The 17,030-nt window shown below is 52.0% G+C and overlaps 3 protein-coding genes across 3 annotated transcripts; 1 reads left to right on the top strand and 2 right to left on the bottom strand.

Annotated features, from left to right (window-relative positions):
- Nucleotides 1-137: 137 nt before the first annotated feature.
- tango6 (transport and golgi organization 6 homolog (Drosophila)) lies at nt 138-10,179 on the bottom strand. The gene is made up of 18 exons (XM_028432165.1): nt 10,022-10,179; nt 8,909-9,540; nt 8,707-8,823; nt 8,271-8,430; nt 8,078-8,184; nt 7,783-7,948; nt 7,523-7,590; nt 7,327-7,439; nt 7,056-7,232; nt 6,853-6,979; nt 6,455-6,652; nt 5,902-6,045; nt 5,243-5,728; nt 4,721-4,778; nt 4,493-4,651; nt 2,738-2,889; nt 1,728-1,841; nt 138-379 (listed from the first exon to the last, which is right to left on the bottom strand). The coding sequence occupies exons 1-18, from the start codon at nt 10,068-10,070 to the stop codon at nt 203-205; spliced, it is 3,204 nt and encodes a 1,067-aa protein (XP_028287966.1). The 5' UTR covers nt 10,071-10,179; the 3' UTR covers nt 138-202.
- Nucleotides 10,180-10,234: 55 nt separating this feature from the next.
- utp4 (UTP4 small subunit processome component) lies at nt 10,235-14,261 on the top strand. Its single transcript, XM_028430989.1, has 17 exons — nt 10,235-10,365; nt 10,839-10,998; nt 11,076-11,264; nt 11,341-11,425; nt 11,499-11,588; nt 11,691-11,902; nt 11,984-12,155; nt 12,236-12,327; nt 12,421-12,517; nt 12,590-12,654; nt 12,736-12,858; nt 12,941-13,097; nt 13,180-13,286; nt 13,371-13,466; nt 13,568-13,753; nt 13,869-13,979; nt 14,105-14,261. Exons 2-17 carry the CDS (start codon nt 10,840-10,842, stop codon nt 14,219-14,221), a joined length of 2,058 nt encoding a protein of 685 aa, XP_028286790.1. The 5' UTR covers nt 10,235-10,365; nt 10,839; the 3' UTR covers nt 14,222-14,261.
- Nucleotides 14,262-15,434: 1,173 nt separating this feature from the next.
- On the bottom strand, nt 15,435-16,627 carry il17c (interleukin 17c). The gene is made up of 3 exons (XM_028431764.1): nt 16,500-16,627; nt 16,196-16,413; nt 15,435-15,918 (listed from the first exon to the last, which is right to left on the bottom strand). The coding sequence occupies exons 1-3, from the start codon at nt 16,512-16,514 to the stop codon at nt 15,666-15,668; spliced, it is 486 nt and encodes a 161-aa protein (XP_028287565.1). The 5' UTR covers nt 16,515-16,627; the 3' UTR covers nt 15,435-15,665.
- Between the last annotated feature and the right edge of the window lie 403 nt (nt 16,628-17,030).

The following is a 17,030-nucleotide window of genomic DNA, read 5'->3' as shown; positions in this document are numbered from 1 at the left end:
CTCAGGCTGTCCAAATGATGTGATCATGGTGGATCATAGGACGAGGTTTTTATCAGTATGTTAAACAGGACTGAAGGTTTCCCGGGTGGAACCTGGACCTGAACAGGACTTCTGAAGAAGGTTCTGCTGTTAACTGGTCATGTTACATATTTTTTTTTATTATCATACACAGTGAGTTTACTGCTGTCCGTTTTACAGAGTTCTACGGCAGGACGACGATCTTCTTCTCCAGCTTCTGCTCGGGGAAGATGAACCTCCTCATCACATCGTCGAGCTCCTGCAGAGCCAGCTGGGCATGAAGCACCACCGCCTCATCCGGGTCGGAGCGTAGCGCCCACTTCAGGGCTCGGTACAGGTCCAACAGCACGTCCTGGAGGACCTGGGGAGGACAGAGAGAGGCAGAGGAACAGGGGTGACACAGCTGTCTGGGCTCAGAGGTTCCTCGGTGCTGACATCATCCAGCCTGTCATGGTTCTTTTTGAATGGATCTCTAACAACAACAGGACAGTTTAAAACAGACAAACAGTTATATCTACATAAAGGTCCTGTCAGCAGGTCAGTGCAGAGACTGTCCGCTGCTCTCTCCTCAACTTCACATCCTCGTCTCTGGCTGAGTGTCTGTCCTGCAGCCCGGCAGCGCCCCCCTGGTCTGTTCCCATGTCTCTGTGTGTCATTAGTCCCGTGCAGCTGCTGCCGTCTTTCTCCAGCTGTTGCTGTAATAACAGGAACTGAACATGGACCAGCGGCTCAGGAGCCACAGCACACCTGGGCCGACAGATCCCACATGTTACAGGGGGAGGCGGGGGGGAGGCAGAGGGGTGTGTGACTCTCCCCTCTGTGTCCGTCCACACTTTTTAACCCCCCTCCCAATGCAGTGTGTGTCTGCTGCTCCCACTGTGAGGTGATCCTGCGTCCGACTATCTAAGAACAACACTGGAGCTGTGTGAGGAATGTGGAGCTGTGAGGCAGAAACCTGCTGTTTGGATACATTAACTCTATACTCCCTGGGAGCACAGGGCAGCTGGGACTGGATTACAGGACCTGTGAGCATCTGTAACAACCTCTGACTCTCAGACACACCTGAAACACACAGTCCACCATCTGACGGCGACACCTCGCTGTCCTCGGAGTCTCTGACAGACACCAGTAACCCTTCACACCTGTGGGACCACCTGTGGGACCACCTGAGGGACTGATGACAGACTGAGCCTGACAGAGGACCCTCTGTCAGTGAGAACAAACACTCTGAAAGACTGATGGTGTCTTTCACCATCAGTCACCTCTCGGTTCATTCTTGCCCTGCAGCTCAAGGTCAAGTCATTAACCTTTTAGAACCCGACCAACACACAGCGCGTTCAAACGAGCGCCGCGTCCCAGAAAAGGTTCACATGGCAATAAAGTGAAGGAGCCGACCTTTCTGTCTGTGACTGCTGCTGTGACACATTCAATCATAATAACACTCTGTCCTCCAGCTGTTTTATTACAACCAGTCTGACTCCTGGCAGTTATACAGTTATAACACACTGCACTGTTCGCTGCTGTCTGTGTTCCTGAGCAAAGCTCCGCCCACACACCGAGCCTACAGCACGGAACCAGCTTCAGTTATTAACAGGTCAGATCCGGTTTACATGTTAGATTCATGTTACACTTCTACAGTGTTTAAGGAAACTCTTTTTAATGTGATGATGAAGAGCACTTCCTGAGTGTGTGTGTGTGTGTGTGTGTACCTGGGTGGATCTGTCGCTCAGGCCTCGCAGCAGCAGGGCGATAATATGGACGGCTGCTCTCCTCACCTCCGCCTCCTTCTCTGTCTTTATCAGCGCCGTCAGGCAGGAGCTCAGCTGCACACACAGACACACACACAATTTACTTACAGATAACTCACACAGCACGCAAACTCAGTGGAGCTGCACACCGGCGTCAGCACTGCCTCCACTGATTGGTTTGGTATTGGTCTGAGCTCGATTCAAACCCAGCGTGTGATGTTGTGTGTCGGGGTGTCAGTGTGTCTGTCAGCGTGTGTGTTAGCATGTGTGTGTGTTAGCGTGTGCAGCTTCATGAATAAGCATGCTGTTGTCCAGCTGACAGTGCGGCTCATTCATGGCAGCGGACTGCGGTCGACACAAGCGCTCAGGGCAGCATCTTTACTGCTGACCGCTCCGCCTGAAACACACACATGTAAGCTGCTGTGGACCTCACAAAGGTGTGACATCATGTCATCACACCTGAATGTTGGCCTTACTTTTTTTATTTGTGTAAGTGATGCATGCTGCTTTAATCCAAATCACCACAGTGATACCAGCAGGAGCTGTCAATACAGAGAAAAATCCACTGTTCTCCTCATGTCTGAATCAAAAATAAAGAAATAAAGAAACACACACACAGCTCTCTGACTGCAGACAGGATGGAGCTGACCAATCAGAACACACCGACCGATCATGTGACAGGAAGGAGAAACATTCTGTTAGATGGTTAATAAACTTAATAAACATGTACAGTTTAAAACGTCCTGTGTGTGAGAACACCACATCTAAATGATGTTCTGGTCACTTCCATGATCACTGATTCAGACCGGTCAGTGTTTTCTGCTGTGCAGAGGGATATAAGACCAGACTCTCAAACCAAATTCAAGACTTCCCGACTAAGATAAAATAATCCCACTGCACAGTTCCCCCCTGTGGGATTAATAAAGGATTATCTAAGTGTATCTCTTCTTCTGCAGCTCAGCCCTGCTCACCTCTTGAGCCAGCGGTCCCAGCGAATAGTCCAGCCTCTGACACAGCTCCCCTAGGTTGGACAGACTGCTGGCTCGGACACTTGGGTCAGGGTCCCTGCTTCCTCGCAGGAAAACACCAATCAAAGGACGGCCGAGGTGGGGCGCCAGTTCCCCTGCAGGAGAGAGAGACCAGGTTAGTTCTGAAGCTGTGTGTAGACCTGCTGATCAATCAGACACCATCATCCTGTCCGACAACAGAAGGAACGGCACACAGGAGGAGAGTCTGAGCTTTGAGACATGGATCTTTACTCCTTCCATCCGAATCCACATCTTGACTTGTACTGTTGCTCAGTGTAGTTGTACTTCAGGAGCAGCTGTGTTTGTGGGTGACTGTGTTACAGCAGCAGACACACAAAGAACAGAGCTCCCTGCTCACTGCAGCTGCAGCTGCCAAGCAGCAGTGAGGAGGCCAGGAGGCTCCATGGAGAGGAGGCAGCCAGCTGAGCGGCTGGTAGTAGTAAGACCTGCACGACCCCTGTGTGTGTGCGTGTGTGTGTGTGTGTGTGTGTGGGGGGAGTCTCAGCAGACGGCGCTGTGTGTGAGTCAGCAGGAGCATCGTTCTGCGTCATCACTGCACACATTAACATGCAGCACAGCTGTGGAACTGATGCAACGCTCCCACAGAGGCCCCACACATCCTCCCTCTGTATGTGTAAATAAACTCAACATGCTGCAGAGGACTTGTTCAGTCCATCACTGGGATGGGACGCTGTACATAAATTACTCTTAAAACTCAACCAGCCCAGTCCAGTGACTCCACATATTTACCAACCACAGCCTGGCAGAACACTACTCCTGGCCCGTTGGAGGGTTCCAGACAAACACAGCAGCTCTCTGGGTGTCTGTGCAGCAAACTGAAGCTCCATCCAATCGCTCACAGAGGATATAAACCCCCCAATTGTCCCAGGAAAGTGGCACGATGGCAATCTGGCACATGAAAGCAGAGCGCGGAGAGAAAAGCCAAAACAGGGGTTTCTATCAGGGACAGGTTCAGACACACAGGGCTCCTTCTGCACCGAAAACAGGCCTGCACTGTGGCTTTGTGCTGCCGGGGATGCATGCTGACACACACAGACACACACACACACACAGACAGACAGACACACGTAAACAAACATGGACACAGACCAGCAGAGTTTGTGAAATACATCTGTGGACAGATCTCATGCATGTTTTTTGGCCCCTTTGAGCCACCATACTCTGCTCTAATGGTCAAAAAGAGACCAACAGTCTGCTAACAGGCAACCTGTTTGTAAAGGATTCCTATAATTGGTTCATGGTGACTTCAACCAATCAGACGGATGAATCAAACGGGTCACTAAGGAACTCTGAAAGCTAGCATGAAGCTCTTTGAAGTCTTTGTGAGGGGAAAAGTCGCTTCTTTGGCTCGTCACGCTGCGTCAAAGCATGAACAGGGACCCTGACTTGTCCAAACCACGATGGTCCAGCTGCAGGCAGATCACGCACAGACTGACCAGACGGATCTGTGCGAGTCTGAGAGCTTATCAATCTACTGAGAAACCAGCAGCTGTGCCAGGAGACAGGCTGGTGCTCCGACTTTCTATTGCAGGAGGCGAGAGTGACGGTTTGGATCACAGCACGTACTGATCAGAGGTCTGACCTGCCAACAGAGGCCATGGCCTCCAGGACTGGTCCTCCAGTCATAACGATCGAGCTGGCGTGTAAAGACAGGAGGATGAAGGTAATGAAGCTCACCCATGGCTCTGCTGGCCCTCATCAGGACTTCTCCCACTTTAAGCCGGGTTTCCAGGGAGCACTCTTGGTTAGATGATGGGAGGGACGGTCCATGCTGGAAGTCCTTCAGGAGCCTTTCCAGGATCCTGTCAGGGTAGGAGTCTGCCAGCACAGCCAGACCTAATGACAGCTTACAATCAGACCACAGGCCACCAGCATCACTGTTCATCCATCACACTCAGGCTTTACCTTGGATGGCCGACAGGTAGACGAAGGAGTCTTCATGCTCCAGGTTCTCCAAGAAGAGCTGCAGAACACAGACCATCATCAGCACACAGGCTGCCGGGCGGGCATCATAACACACCTCCAAACATGATCAACACAGGCACAGTCTGGATGCACAGCTATCAAAGGGAATCATTAACAAGAAAGAGGGGGGCATCATGTGAGAGGTACCAGAAACACCAGGTGATCCAACCACAGAGAGAAAAATCAATATGGAGGCTTTGTGCTGTAACAGCAGGGGGTGGGTCAAATGTTGACAGGGAATACTAAATGAGTGGGTGGCCTCCTGTCCTACCCACACCACCTTAACAAGCCCCAGGAGAGCACCACTGTCCCCTCTGAGGAGCAGGTTCATTTATTATACATGTCCCCAGAGAGACACATACACTATTTAACCAAAAGTATGTGGACGGTCTGCCACCATCTGAAGCATTGATAAAGTCTGATAAATGGATCAGGTCAGGTCACACGAAGAGAAGGACCCACCATGAGGACTTTCTCCTGAGCCTGGACGGCCTCTGGGTCCCTGTGTTGCACCATCTGGGTCAGCACCCTCAGGGCAAAGGCCTTAGTTGGTACATCTGGGTCACATGCCTCCATCAGCCAATCAGAAAGAGGCTTGAGAGGTGGTCGAGGGTCAACTGTACCAGATGACCGAACTCCAGTTTTTGGACTGTGTGTAGACCGTGCGGAGGGCGCTGAGGGTCTGCTGTGGGTGTCCACGGGTGTCTGTGAGTCTTCAGGCTCCTCTCTTAAAGACTGACTGCTGTTCGCTGTTGCTGGTTCAGGGACTCTGGAGGACTCTGGCGGAGCAGCAGCGGTGAGGTCATCAGGCCTGTAGGCACCATGAGTGGCAATGACAGCTCTGACGTTGGACGCCAGCTCCTGGATGACCCCGTCTGAGTGGTGCTGAGACAGCGTCTCCAGAGGGGACAGCAGCCTGGACAGAGACGAGAAGTCCTCCGCACTGAGCTGGGAAACACAAAGGGGACAGATGATCCACACAGAGCTCCTCAGCCTGTTCTGAAGTCTGCAGGTCAGACAGACTCTGAATGTTGGTCATGTGACTGCTGCTCACATGCGAGTCCATCAGATGAACATATACTCTGTGACTATGTTTTCTGTTTGAGTGGAGCTGGGAGTACCTGCGGTCCAGACAGCAGAGTGGCCACCAGGCCCATCCCCATGCTCAGCGTCTGGCTCTCCACTGGGTTTTCAACACTTGGCCCGGGTGTCCGACCCAGGCCCACACAGGCCCTCTGGAGCAACGACAGCATGAAGTCCACCACCTGCAGAAGTAGGAGCCACATGTGTTCGGTCAGGGCGCGCGCACACACACAGACACACACACTCAGCTTAACACTCGGTCCTTATAAAGACTCAGAGTGAGCAGTCAGGCCAGTTTATCACTGATGAAGCACACAGGCTATTTTTGTGGCAGAGTGAGTCAGTGTGGCCTGTTTCCATTACAACAACTCCCAGAGGAGCACACACTGGTTTTAAAATGTGCAGGAGAAGGAGAGGCCTACTCCCAGGATGCTGAGGTGGAGAAGCAGTTTCAAAATAAAAGGCCAGCTTTCAGCGCTGCGTCTGCCTGGGTCCTAAACTAAACCACCAGAACCAGGACACAGAGGCTCACAGCCAGGCCACACGGAGCGTGCTGCTCTTGAGGCCGTGCTGGCTGAATCCTTGCCTCACCTGTGTGGTTTTCCTTAGCAGCTGAGCGTGCTGCAGAGCATCCACCATCACAGCCAGCACCTGCAGCAGAGCCACTCTTTGGGCTCGTCGTTCTGCACGACCCAGCAGCTGCTGCTCCATCTCCAGCAGCGTCATGGCCGACACGTCCAGCTCTTCTTCATCCCGTGTCTCTTCCTCGGCTGCCCAGCTGGTCAGCTCCTGCAGGGGGAGCACAGCTGAGTTACACAGACAGCTCACAGAGGACTGAACAGCTTTTCTGTCTCTTTCGGAACAGTTGAGTGATAATCATCAGTCTGGTACCACAGAACAGAAAATGATCTACACAAAACACACACTCCCAGGACACACCTGAACATAAACACTGTTTCTACGCTGGAGCTGTGTGTCCCCGTCCTTACCTTCAGTAGGCCCAGGAAGAAGTCTCCTGGTAGGTCAGAGTCTTTGAGTTCAGCCAGCAGCTGCATCAGACACTCCAGTCTCCACTGCTCCCCTGACACCTTCTCATACAGCTCCTCATCCTCATCACTGGCACACAGCAGCAGGGAGAGACGTTACACTGACAGCCCACACTCTGAGACGTCTTTTCCCTGAGCGTCCTCACCTGCAGCTCCCTCTGGAGCTAAGTCTGACTCCTCCATCACTGCCCGGGGTGAAGTGGAAGCCGGCTGCCACCTCGTTTTTCCCTCTGCTCAGGCCTGACAGCCACCTCAGTGCTGACACAGCTGCAGATGTCTCTGCATGGCTCAAGTACCACAGCAAGATCTCTTGACAGGGGGCGCTGTTGAGCACAGGGAAGACATATGAAGGAACAGTCACGAACTAATTCTTTAGATATTTTCAACACACTGCTGGTAGGAGATGTTCTGATTTACCGCAGGTAGGAGACGCTCTGTTTGGTGAAACAGAAGAGTGTGAAGATAACAGGAAGCACTTCTTCTAGAGCTCGGAGGAGAGCAGCTGATGGACAGTTTCCAATCACCCAGACCTGACCGCAGCAGAAGACAGAGTTCATTCTGACCTGGCGTTGTCTCAGAGCTGTAGCATGCTAGCAGGGTTAGCCATCTTTACCTTGTACACGTCCTCCACACACTGTGTGAGCTCCACCTCCTCCACAGCAGCCTGGGCATCGTCCTCATCTGGAAAACACACACAAGATCCGACTAACCATCAATCTGCGGATTCATCATTAAATAATCATTATTCTCGATTCTTTCGTCATCAAGTTTTCAGGCACACTGACACTAAATAAAAAGCTTTCATTTATTTTTTTATGTCCTCTGTTTAATAATGTCTTTGAAATAAATATATTTATTTTAAATGTTACTGACCGGATGCAGCAGTGATGCAGCTGTGCAGCGGTGCCAGCAGAGGGGCGAGCAAGTACTGCCGAGCAACGCTGGGTCTCTCCTGCACCATGGACAGCACCGCCCTGGTGGCCACACACTGGAACTGCTGCACCGTCAGTTTGTCTTTGAAGTGCAGAAGGTTGAGGATCTGCTCAACAAAGACAGACCGGATGGAAACAGGTTGAAATGCAGTTTGTGCTGTAGAATTCAGACTTAGTCATGGAGTGAGAGAGGAAACAGACACGCCTCTGATGTGATAAGCATGTGTGTGTCAGACCTGCGGACAGACGTTTCTGAAGTAGCCCTCTGCTGAGGCAGACTGCTGAGGACAGGCCACCAGGATCCTGGCCACAGCATCACATTTCCTCCAGTCTGAGTCGCCCCCTGCAGGACAAAAGCCACACTTCAGCCTCAAATACAGCTTCTACTCCTTTAACATTTTTCAGTGTGTTCCAGTCCCTCCTCCTCACCTGTTCCTCCCTCCAGGATGGCTCTGATGACAGCCTGCACGCCGTTAGGCTGCATCAGGCGCTCCGACAGCAGCTGACCACACAGACGCCGCAGCCAGGCCGGAGCTGATCCCAGACCTGCTCTGCTGCTGGACCCACTGTGGTTCCCAGCTGCAACAGCCTGCAACAGAGAGAAGCACCAGGACTGTGAGGTCACAGATGTCACACAGCAGAGAAAAAGAGAACAATAATAATAATAATAATGAGAAATTATATGCTTCAAGCTTTTTACACATTCATCAGCACATATTCTCCAAAACATTCCATAAATCCATCAGTGATGTCAGAGTGACTGAAGGCTTAATTAAACTGGTGTCATGAGTAACGAATGTATAAATTGCAGCTTTAATCAATTTAATAGATGATCAATTGGATGGATTGATACTTGCTGCCGCACCTGTTTGGGTCCTCCTTGGAGGATCAGCAGCTCCTTGATGATGATTGGCTGATAGACTTTGCCGAGGAGCTTTCTGAGAGCTTTTTTATATGTTCGACACTCTTCAGCACTCAGCAGCTGCAAGAAAAACACAAACAATGACTCTTATTTTTATTGACTCCAAGTGTCATCTGATGACGAACTGAACGGAAGGAAGACTCACCCTCTCCTCCTCTCGGTGGGGCTGGTAGCCCAGCTGGCACAGCGCAGCCATCACATCCCCCAGATGTCTGGTGAACACCAGCGTGGCGAGAGATGACAGCTCTGCCAGCTGCAGCAGGACATTAGTGGTGATAAGCAGGCAGCGTCCTGCTGCAGGCGCCGCCCCACCGCGGACTACCTTTTCCACCATGGCTCCAAAAGCGGACCTGCGGCCAAGTGGCACGCCGACACCAGGTGCCAGGTAGGGGCAGAGCCCTAGTGAAACCACAAACTGCAGGGCTGCCTCGAGCGCCTTCTGCTGAGACACACTGAGGACATCAGGGGGTAAAGGTGGAGCCGCCTCAGGGGTGCGACATTTGGCTGCAGAAGGAGGCGGAGCCTGCTGGAAGCGCTCTAACTCATCAGAAAGGTGACGAGTCAGAACAAGGAGCAGCAACAGACACTCCTGGACAAAGTTCCATGTGGGGTCAGCTGTGTCGCCGCAGTACCAGTCCACCGCGGCTTTCACCTCCTCCCTCTGCCTCCTCACCTCCTCCAGGCTGCTCTCACTCTGAAGCTTCTCCAGCAGGAGAGCCCTGTTGGCCCCGAGAGCTGCCAGCAGCGCAACCTGCTGTGAGGACTGAGAGGACGTCTCTGCAGACAGAAACACACTCTTTGTCTTTTGTAGTCACACATGGCATGGAAGGTGATAAATAATATTTGATTTTTCCATTAAAATGAAGACAAATATTTAAAACAATAAATAAACTCTTAAATCCACTTGAAAAAGTTGTATTAATTCACATAGTTTGGAGCCACCTGGTCACACGACACAATACCTTTGTAAAGAACACATTTTGTAAACACAACTAACTCAACAGTCCAGGAACTTCTAATATTTACTCATACCTGCAGGTCAGCACCTGGCTGGAATGTCAATTATCAGCCAAACACCAGCTTCACTGCACTCACAGCTTTCAATTTATTCTATAACATGTTTTAATTTTAATTTGTTTTAAATCATTTATTGTTCTGTTGACCACAAAAAGCCAGGTCTACTTTAAATCTAGATTTGACTGATGTTGCACACACCGGCACATCTTAGCTTAAAGCATAACTTAGCCTCCACACCTACCGGCAGGTCTGGTGAGGATATTAATCGCTGACAAAATGGCGGACGTCATCTCGGCTTCACACACAGGGTTAACTTTACATTACATGTCTGAATATGATCCACAGCAGTCCGCTTTAAGGAGCAAGGTGCAGTTCACGCGGCTAACGCTAACAACATCTTAAAACATGGCGCGGAAATTTGACGTCATCACGCAGCCCAGCTGGTCACACGTCAGTCTGCGTGTGACGGATTCGCTCCATTCCAGTTCCGGTTCACACGGCATCAACGTGGGTCCTTATGTTTTTAAACGCGTGGAAACGCGTTAATTCACAGGACACGTGATCGATCGTGAAGAAGAACAACAGGTAGACGATGTGTTCTGTGATCAATAACACCACCGGACATTACTTCAGTGTCTGTCCGGTGTTCGCTGTTCGTTAGCGGCCGTGTGGCTGCAGTTCTCTCCCCTCATGTGTTAGCATCCAGAGCTAACCGGCGCGCTGTGCTGAAGCTGGAAACTGGTAAAGTTTGAAGAAGCAGGAGGAGGTTTAAATGACTGACAGGTGCTCGGAGCGCGGTCTGATATTATCAGAAGTGTTTTTATAAAAAGAAAGTATAAATCTAATATAATATATATAATATAATATATAAATATCTGAATCAAAACAAAGATGGCGGCCCGCGGGCAGCATGCAGTAATGAAACTGGCAGCTCAGTAAACAGATTAATAATCTGATAATCTGAGTCTGTACTGTGCGGAGACACCGCGTGTTTTAAGCAGCGTCTGTCAGCTCATGCTAACGTGTCACTGGTTGTGTTGTATTGTGTTGTGTTGAAGGATGGGTGAGTTCACGGTGCACCGTGTTCGCTTCTTCGACTACATGCCCAGCGCTATCCGAGCCGTGGCGTTCAACCCCCGCACGGAGCGGCTGGCTGTGGCGCGGGCTGACGGAGCTGTGGAGGTCTTCAACTTCAACGACAACTACTTCCAAGAAAAGGTACACAGTTCAAACCCGGACAGTTCTGAAGAACCGGACACTGGGGACCTAACGTCAGGCCTGCTATTGCTCTTCAGGTGATCCCAGGACAGGACGGCCGAGCTGTGGAGGCTCTCTGCTGGGTGGGGCGCCGCCTGTTCGGGGCTGGTTTGAACGGAGTGATCACAGAGTACGACCTGGAGAACCTGAGGCCACGGTACACTGTGGAGGCTTACGGAGGGCCCATCTGGACCATCAGCTGCAACAGCCAGGGGACACATCTGGCAGTCAGTTCAGTCCCTGTGGACCTTCACCTGTAAGGTTTGTGGGGGGAGTCAGTGATGAGCATGTTTTGTGTTTCAGGTGGGCTGTGAGGATGGAACCGTGAAGATGTTTGAAATACTGCAGGAGAGGATCCAGTTCCAGAAGAATCTTGACAGGATGAAAGGTAACACACCTGAGGTGACCTGTACCTTCAGGGTCACACAGTGCAGGAGTAAAGCTGATGTTCTGGTCAACAGGGCGCATCATCTCTCTGTCCTGGCATCCGTCTGGTGCTCGGATCGCCGCAGGAATGATGGACATGATCAGAATCTTTGATGTTGAATCAGGTACCTGCATCCAGACCCGACTGAGAGCATTTAACCCAAACCTTGGCTGGCTTTGATAAAGTCTTTCTGACACTTTGATTGTTTCCATTGATCGTCCTCCAGGCGCCGCCACACACAGGCTGCTGGTGGAGCGGGGCATGGGAGTGTCCAGGAGCACAGAGGTGGTGGTTTGGGGCGTTGTCTTTCTGTCTGACAGCACCATCATCAGCGGAGACTCTGCGGGAAAGGTCCAGATCTGGGATGGATCCACAGGAACTCTGGTGAAAACTCACCTGGTCACCAAGTGGGACGTCCTGGCGCTGTCCGTGTCACAGGTGGGAAACGTTACAGAAGGTCCGTGCTGACGCTGGTGTGCGTTTTCTGCAGCGTGTCTGATGTCTCTGAATATCTGGCAGGATGAGAGCAGCGTGATCGCTGGGACGTCCGAGGGCACCGTCGTCCAGTTCCAGTTCATCTCCGCCACTGTGGGCCAGCAGGACAAGGACTGGGTCAGGACCAGAACCTTCAAGAACCACTCGCATGACGTGAGGGCGCTCGCTCACACGGACACCGCTGTGGTCTCTGGAGGTCAGTGAGTGTGATGTGCAGCCTTTACCTGTGAACATGATGCTTTCGGCTCCATGTGAAGACGTGCTGATGTCTCTCAGGTATGGACACTCAGCTGGTGGTGCGACCCCTGCTGGACAAAGTGGAGAAAAACACGCAGGAGTCAGCGCTGAGGAAAATAGCTTTTCCACATGTGAGTACAATAAGTTCAGCCAAACCCTTTAACGTGTTGGAGGACATGTTTTTATGGCTGTTGCCATGGTAACGCTGTCTGTCTCTCCGGCAGAGGAGTCTGGTCTGCTGCGCAAAGAAAGCAGGACTGCTGCTCTTCCAGTTCTCTGACCATTTGGAGCTGTGGAGGCTGGGAGAGAGTGACGGACAGGGTGAGACACACTCTCTCTCACACACACACACACTCACACTCACACAGATGTCTAACACAGGTGTGTTAACAGGAACACCTGGTGACAGTCTGCCTGTGAAGAGGAAACCAGAGAAGGTGATGGAGCTGAAGAGGAGGGTGAGTGGTTGTGTGTGTGTGCTTCGTGTTTGTGCCCACGTGCTCTGTTGTGAAGTGTTGTGTTTGTGCTGCCCCCTGCAGGGAGAGGATCATATCTGCTGCAGTGCTCTGTCCCCGTGTGGGGGCTGGTTGTCCTACTCTACCGTCTCCAGCGTGCGACTCTACAGGCTGCAGCACGACAACAACAACATCAGCATCAACAAGGTCAGCAGCGACCGCTGCATGCTAGCTCTGCTCAGAGTCAGCGTGGCGAAGCTCATCCTCTCCCTCCTCTTCCTCCCTGCAGATGTCCAAACTGCCTAAAGAGCTGCGCTCCGTCCACCAGCTCTGCTTCTCCTCTGACTCCTCCAAACTCTTCGCCTCCTCCTCTCAGTCTTCTGTTGTTGTGGTTGCCCTCAGCCAGCTGGAGTGCAAATATCTTCACACCCTCAAACACAAGTCAGGTCAGTCCGAGTCAAACAGGAAGAAGATTCCAGGTTATTTAGATTTTTGTAATCTTAACATCTTGTGTGTGTGTGTGTCCAGGCTCCAGGCAGCCCGTCCACCTGCTGTCTCCCAGTGAGGACGGTAAATGGCTCGCCACAGCGAACACAGACTGTGAGATCCACGTTTATAATCTGCACAAGATGAAGGTGAGTTCAGACGTCTGCTCTGTGGTTGATCTGCAGCTCAGGTTTTAACTGCTGTCTTGTGTGTGTGTGTGTGTGTGTGTGCAGCTGCATTGTACGGTTCCCGTGTACGGCTCCTGTCCCACCGCCATCGCCATCCACCCAACAACCAGCCACCTGATCTCAGTGCACGCTGACCAGCAGGTGAGCGCTGCAGCAGCTGCTGTCCTCCTGTGTTATCCTGTCAGTGCACCTGTTGTAACTCTGTGTGTGTCTGTCTTTGTGTGTGTGTGCGCTCGCTGCAGATCTTTGAGTTCTCACTGCTGCAGAAGGAGTACACAGAGTGGAGCCGGAAGCTGCAGAAACAAGGTCTACACCCGCTGTGGCTGCAGAGGGACACGCCCGTCACACACGTCACCTTCAACCCCGCAAACCCCGAACACATCATCCTGCACGACACCTTCATGTTCTGCATCATCGACCAGAGTCTGGTACGTAGGCTGACGCCTGGTGGCCATCTTGAATGTTTCAGCTTTGATCAGGCCTGAACACAGACCTGCTCTGTGACTGACACACAACTTACTGTGTGTGTGTGTGTGTGTGTAGCCTCTCCCTGAAACAAAGACGGTGCTCTACAATCAGCTGACCCTGAGGAGTCTTCCTGTGGCGGAGAGGATCAGACAGAGCCACGCCTTCAAGATCTGCAAGAGCTTCCAGGTAGGATCATGCAGCGGCTGTCTGAACCTTCAGACTGAGGAGGAAGGTTCACCCTCCTCCTCCTCCTCCTCTCTGTGTGAATCTGTTCCCAATCGGTCTCCCTCTCTGATGTTTGTGTCCTGCAGCACCTGCTGTGTGTCAGTCTGATGGAGGACCGGTCTCTGGTGGTGGTGGAGCGCCCCCTGCTGGACATCATGGCTCAGCTGCCTGCTCCTGTCCGTCAGAAGAAGTTTGCCACATAAAAGGACTCTTAATGCAGCCTCCAGTTTTTGATATTAAATAAAAGTATTTTCTGTCAGCCTGTGTGAAAGTTATTGAGCACGAGTCACAGATTAAAGACTCAGCTCCGTTTGTTGGTGAAGACTCTCAGTCATCCAGGTCATCATACACAGAGCAGATTGAAGCGAGGCGTCTGGACTTTTTCTTGAAGACGTTTCTCTGCTCATCCGAGCAGCTTCATCAGTTCTAACTGTTTGGTGGGAAACATGGTTTATATGTGGTCACAGACCTCTGGGTGGGTCTGGGTAAAACTTACAAACAATAGCACTAAATGTTTCCATACTTCCCTGTGATGATCTGGCTGACTGAGCCAGGTGTGTCTAACGACAATGAGACTGCTGGAGGGGGACTGGTGAGGGCCCATCGGTCTTGCCAACCTCTCGATGGAGGGCCCTGACCGCACTACAGAAGGACAAGGACATCACCATCTTAGCAGCAGACAAAGGAAGATGTACTGTAGTCCTCAACACTCAGGACTACCACTCCAAAGAGGCAGATCTCCTCAGCGACACAGCCACATATGAGACACTGAAGAGTGGAATGGACCCAGGCGACACCATGGTCTCATTTGATGTCACCTCCCTGTTCACCTGCATCCCGACCTCAGAAGCCACAGAGATGTAAAGAGATGCCTCACACAAGACGGCACACTCAAGGACAGAACCAACCTCACTGCAGACCACATCTGTGAGCTGCTGGACCTCTGCCTGACCACCACTTACTTCCAGTACAATGGGAAGTTCTACAGACAGCAGCACGGCTGTGTGGTGGGATCACCTGTGTCTCCTACTGTGGCCAACCTCTACATGGAAGAAGTGGAGAGAAGAGCCCTGAGTTCCTTTCCTGGAACCACCCCCACCCACTGCTTTAGATGTGTTGTTTTACATGTAAAAAAATATTTGTGATATTTATGAGTTATTGGCAGTCAGCGCTTCAGACATGTCATCACCAGCAGAGGGCGCGTCATCCTCAGTTAAAGGTCCTTTCACTGTACACAGTGACAACATGTTTATGTTGCCTGCCCCTGATGATCAGATGATCAATCAATCACAGGGCTTCTTCTGTTAAACAGACACACAGTGTTTATTTTCTATGAATCAGATTTAATGGTGTCATTGTTAAACACACTTTACACACAGACTTTAAAAAGCAGGTTCTGTCTTTACTTGGCTTCAAAGAAGCTGAACATGAGAACAGAGTCTTCAGACGTCCCACTGGGACAAGAGGATAAATAATAAATACACAATCAATAAATATTCTTATCAAACTATACAACAGCCACAACGTCTGATCCATCAACAGGACTCCACACACACACACACACACACACATCAATAAATATATAAACAGGGTGCATTTAAAACAAGCACAACATGGCGGGTGTCACATGACAGCTGGTCTGGGTCTTCAGGAGGTCACCGTGTTGGGTCGGACGCAGGTGCAGCCCACCGGGACGTCCACGGTGACGTGCTCCAGGCGGTAGCCCGGCTCGTCCGTGCAGCGCGTCTTCTTCAGGAAGGGCCGGCTCTGGGGGACCGTGGCGGAGTTGAAGCTCGGGTCCTGCAGGACGTTGCCGCTCTCGCTGATCCGGATGCAGCCGTGACACAGACACCGGGCCCCGATGTAGGAGGGCGGGAAGTGGTCCTCCAGGGTAACAAGCCTGCGAGACACAAGAGGACTCAGAGTCAGGCTCTGGGCAGCGGGCGCAGTCCGGCCCCTGTGAAGGAACCGGGCCACGTGGAGGAGCCGGGCTCCTAAACACATTCTCCAACAATCTGGATTTAAGCTCAAAACGGTCTAAACTCTGAAAGAAACCCGACTGTGACGTCACTGATCAGGTACTGATGAGGAGGAGGAGGAGGATGAAGACAGGGTCTTGAAGGACCGTGTCCTCATCTGCACCTGGACCACCACAGACCAGGATCAGAGCCACTTACTCGTATTCCCACGGGGACAGGGACCTCTCGCGGAGGTCCACGTCTGCGTGGAGGCGGTAAAGGTCCAGCGGGCACTCGTTGGGGACCCCCTTGGAGGGGAGCGCTTCGGGCGGCAGGCTGAGCTTCTTCAGCTTCCTCTTGGCCGCGTCCTCCAGTTTCTTCCCGTCCATGCACTCATGAGCGCACACGGACACCAGGACCAGTCCGAGGAGGAGAATCTGTGGAGGAGCAGAGGCACGCGCTGAGGTGATGGAGGAGGCGGAGGGCGGCGGAGGGGCACGAGCTGCTCCGCGGGGACACTCACCTGTGCCGGGTGCATCCTGTGATCCGTGTCTCCGTGTCTCCGTGTGTCCGTGAGCTGTGGGTTCTGGCCCTTCTTGGTGCCATGGCCTCCTTTTATGTGTCCGCCTGGGAAAAACCGGCGCGCGATGAGGAAATGGAAACGCTGCGCGGACTTCCTCCTGTGAGCAGCGGCAGGTGAGCGCGCGCGGGCGCGCACTAACACCTGAAGTTTACACATGACGCGTGTCCCGCACGCGCCCGAAAATTCCTCATTTTACGTCGGCCCAAACAGCACGGGCGCGCGCGCGCCTACAAGGAGGAGGAGGAGGGGGGGGGGGGGGGGGTCATAAATACAAAACAGACACGTCACGTCACCGGGGGGGGGGGGGGGGGGGACTCACAGACAGATGATGGACACACTGATACGTCACAACAGCTTCATATTCCTGATGACATCATCAGTCATCACTATGGGATTAAAAATCATAAATGTGGGATTATAATTCAGTTTGATCGCTGCAGATTTACTGTGTATGTGGCAGAATGTTCAGAG

The sequence above is a fragment of the Parambassis ranga genome, chromosome 19 (genome assembly GCF_900634625.1).
Source record: "Parambassis ranga chromosome 19, fParRan2.1, whole genome shotgun sequence".
Taxonomy (NCBI): domain Eukaryota; kingdom Metazoa; phylum Chordata; class Actinopteri; family Ambassidae; genus Parambassis; species Parambassis ranga.
Note: the sequence above shows the minus strand (reverse complement) of the source record. Positions and strands in the feature narration are given on the sequence as shown.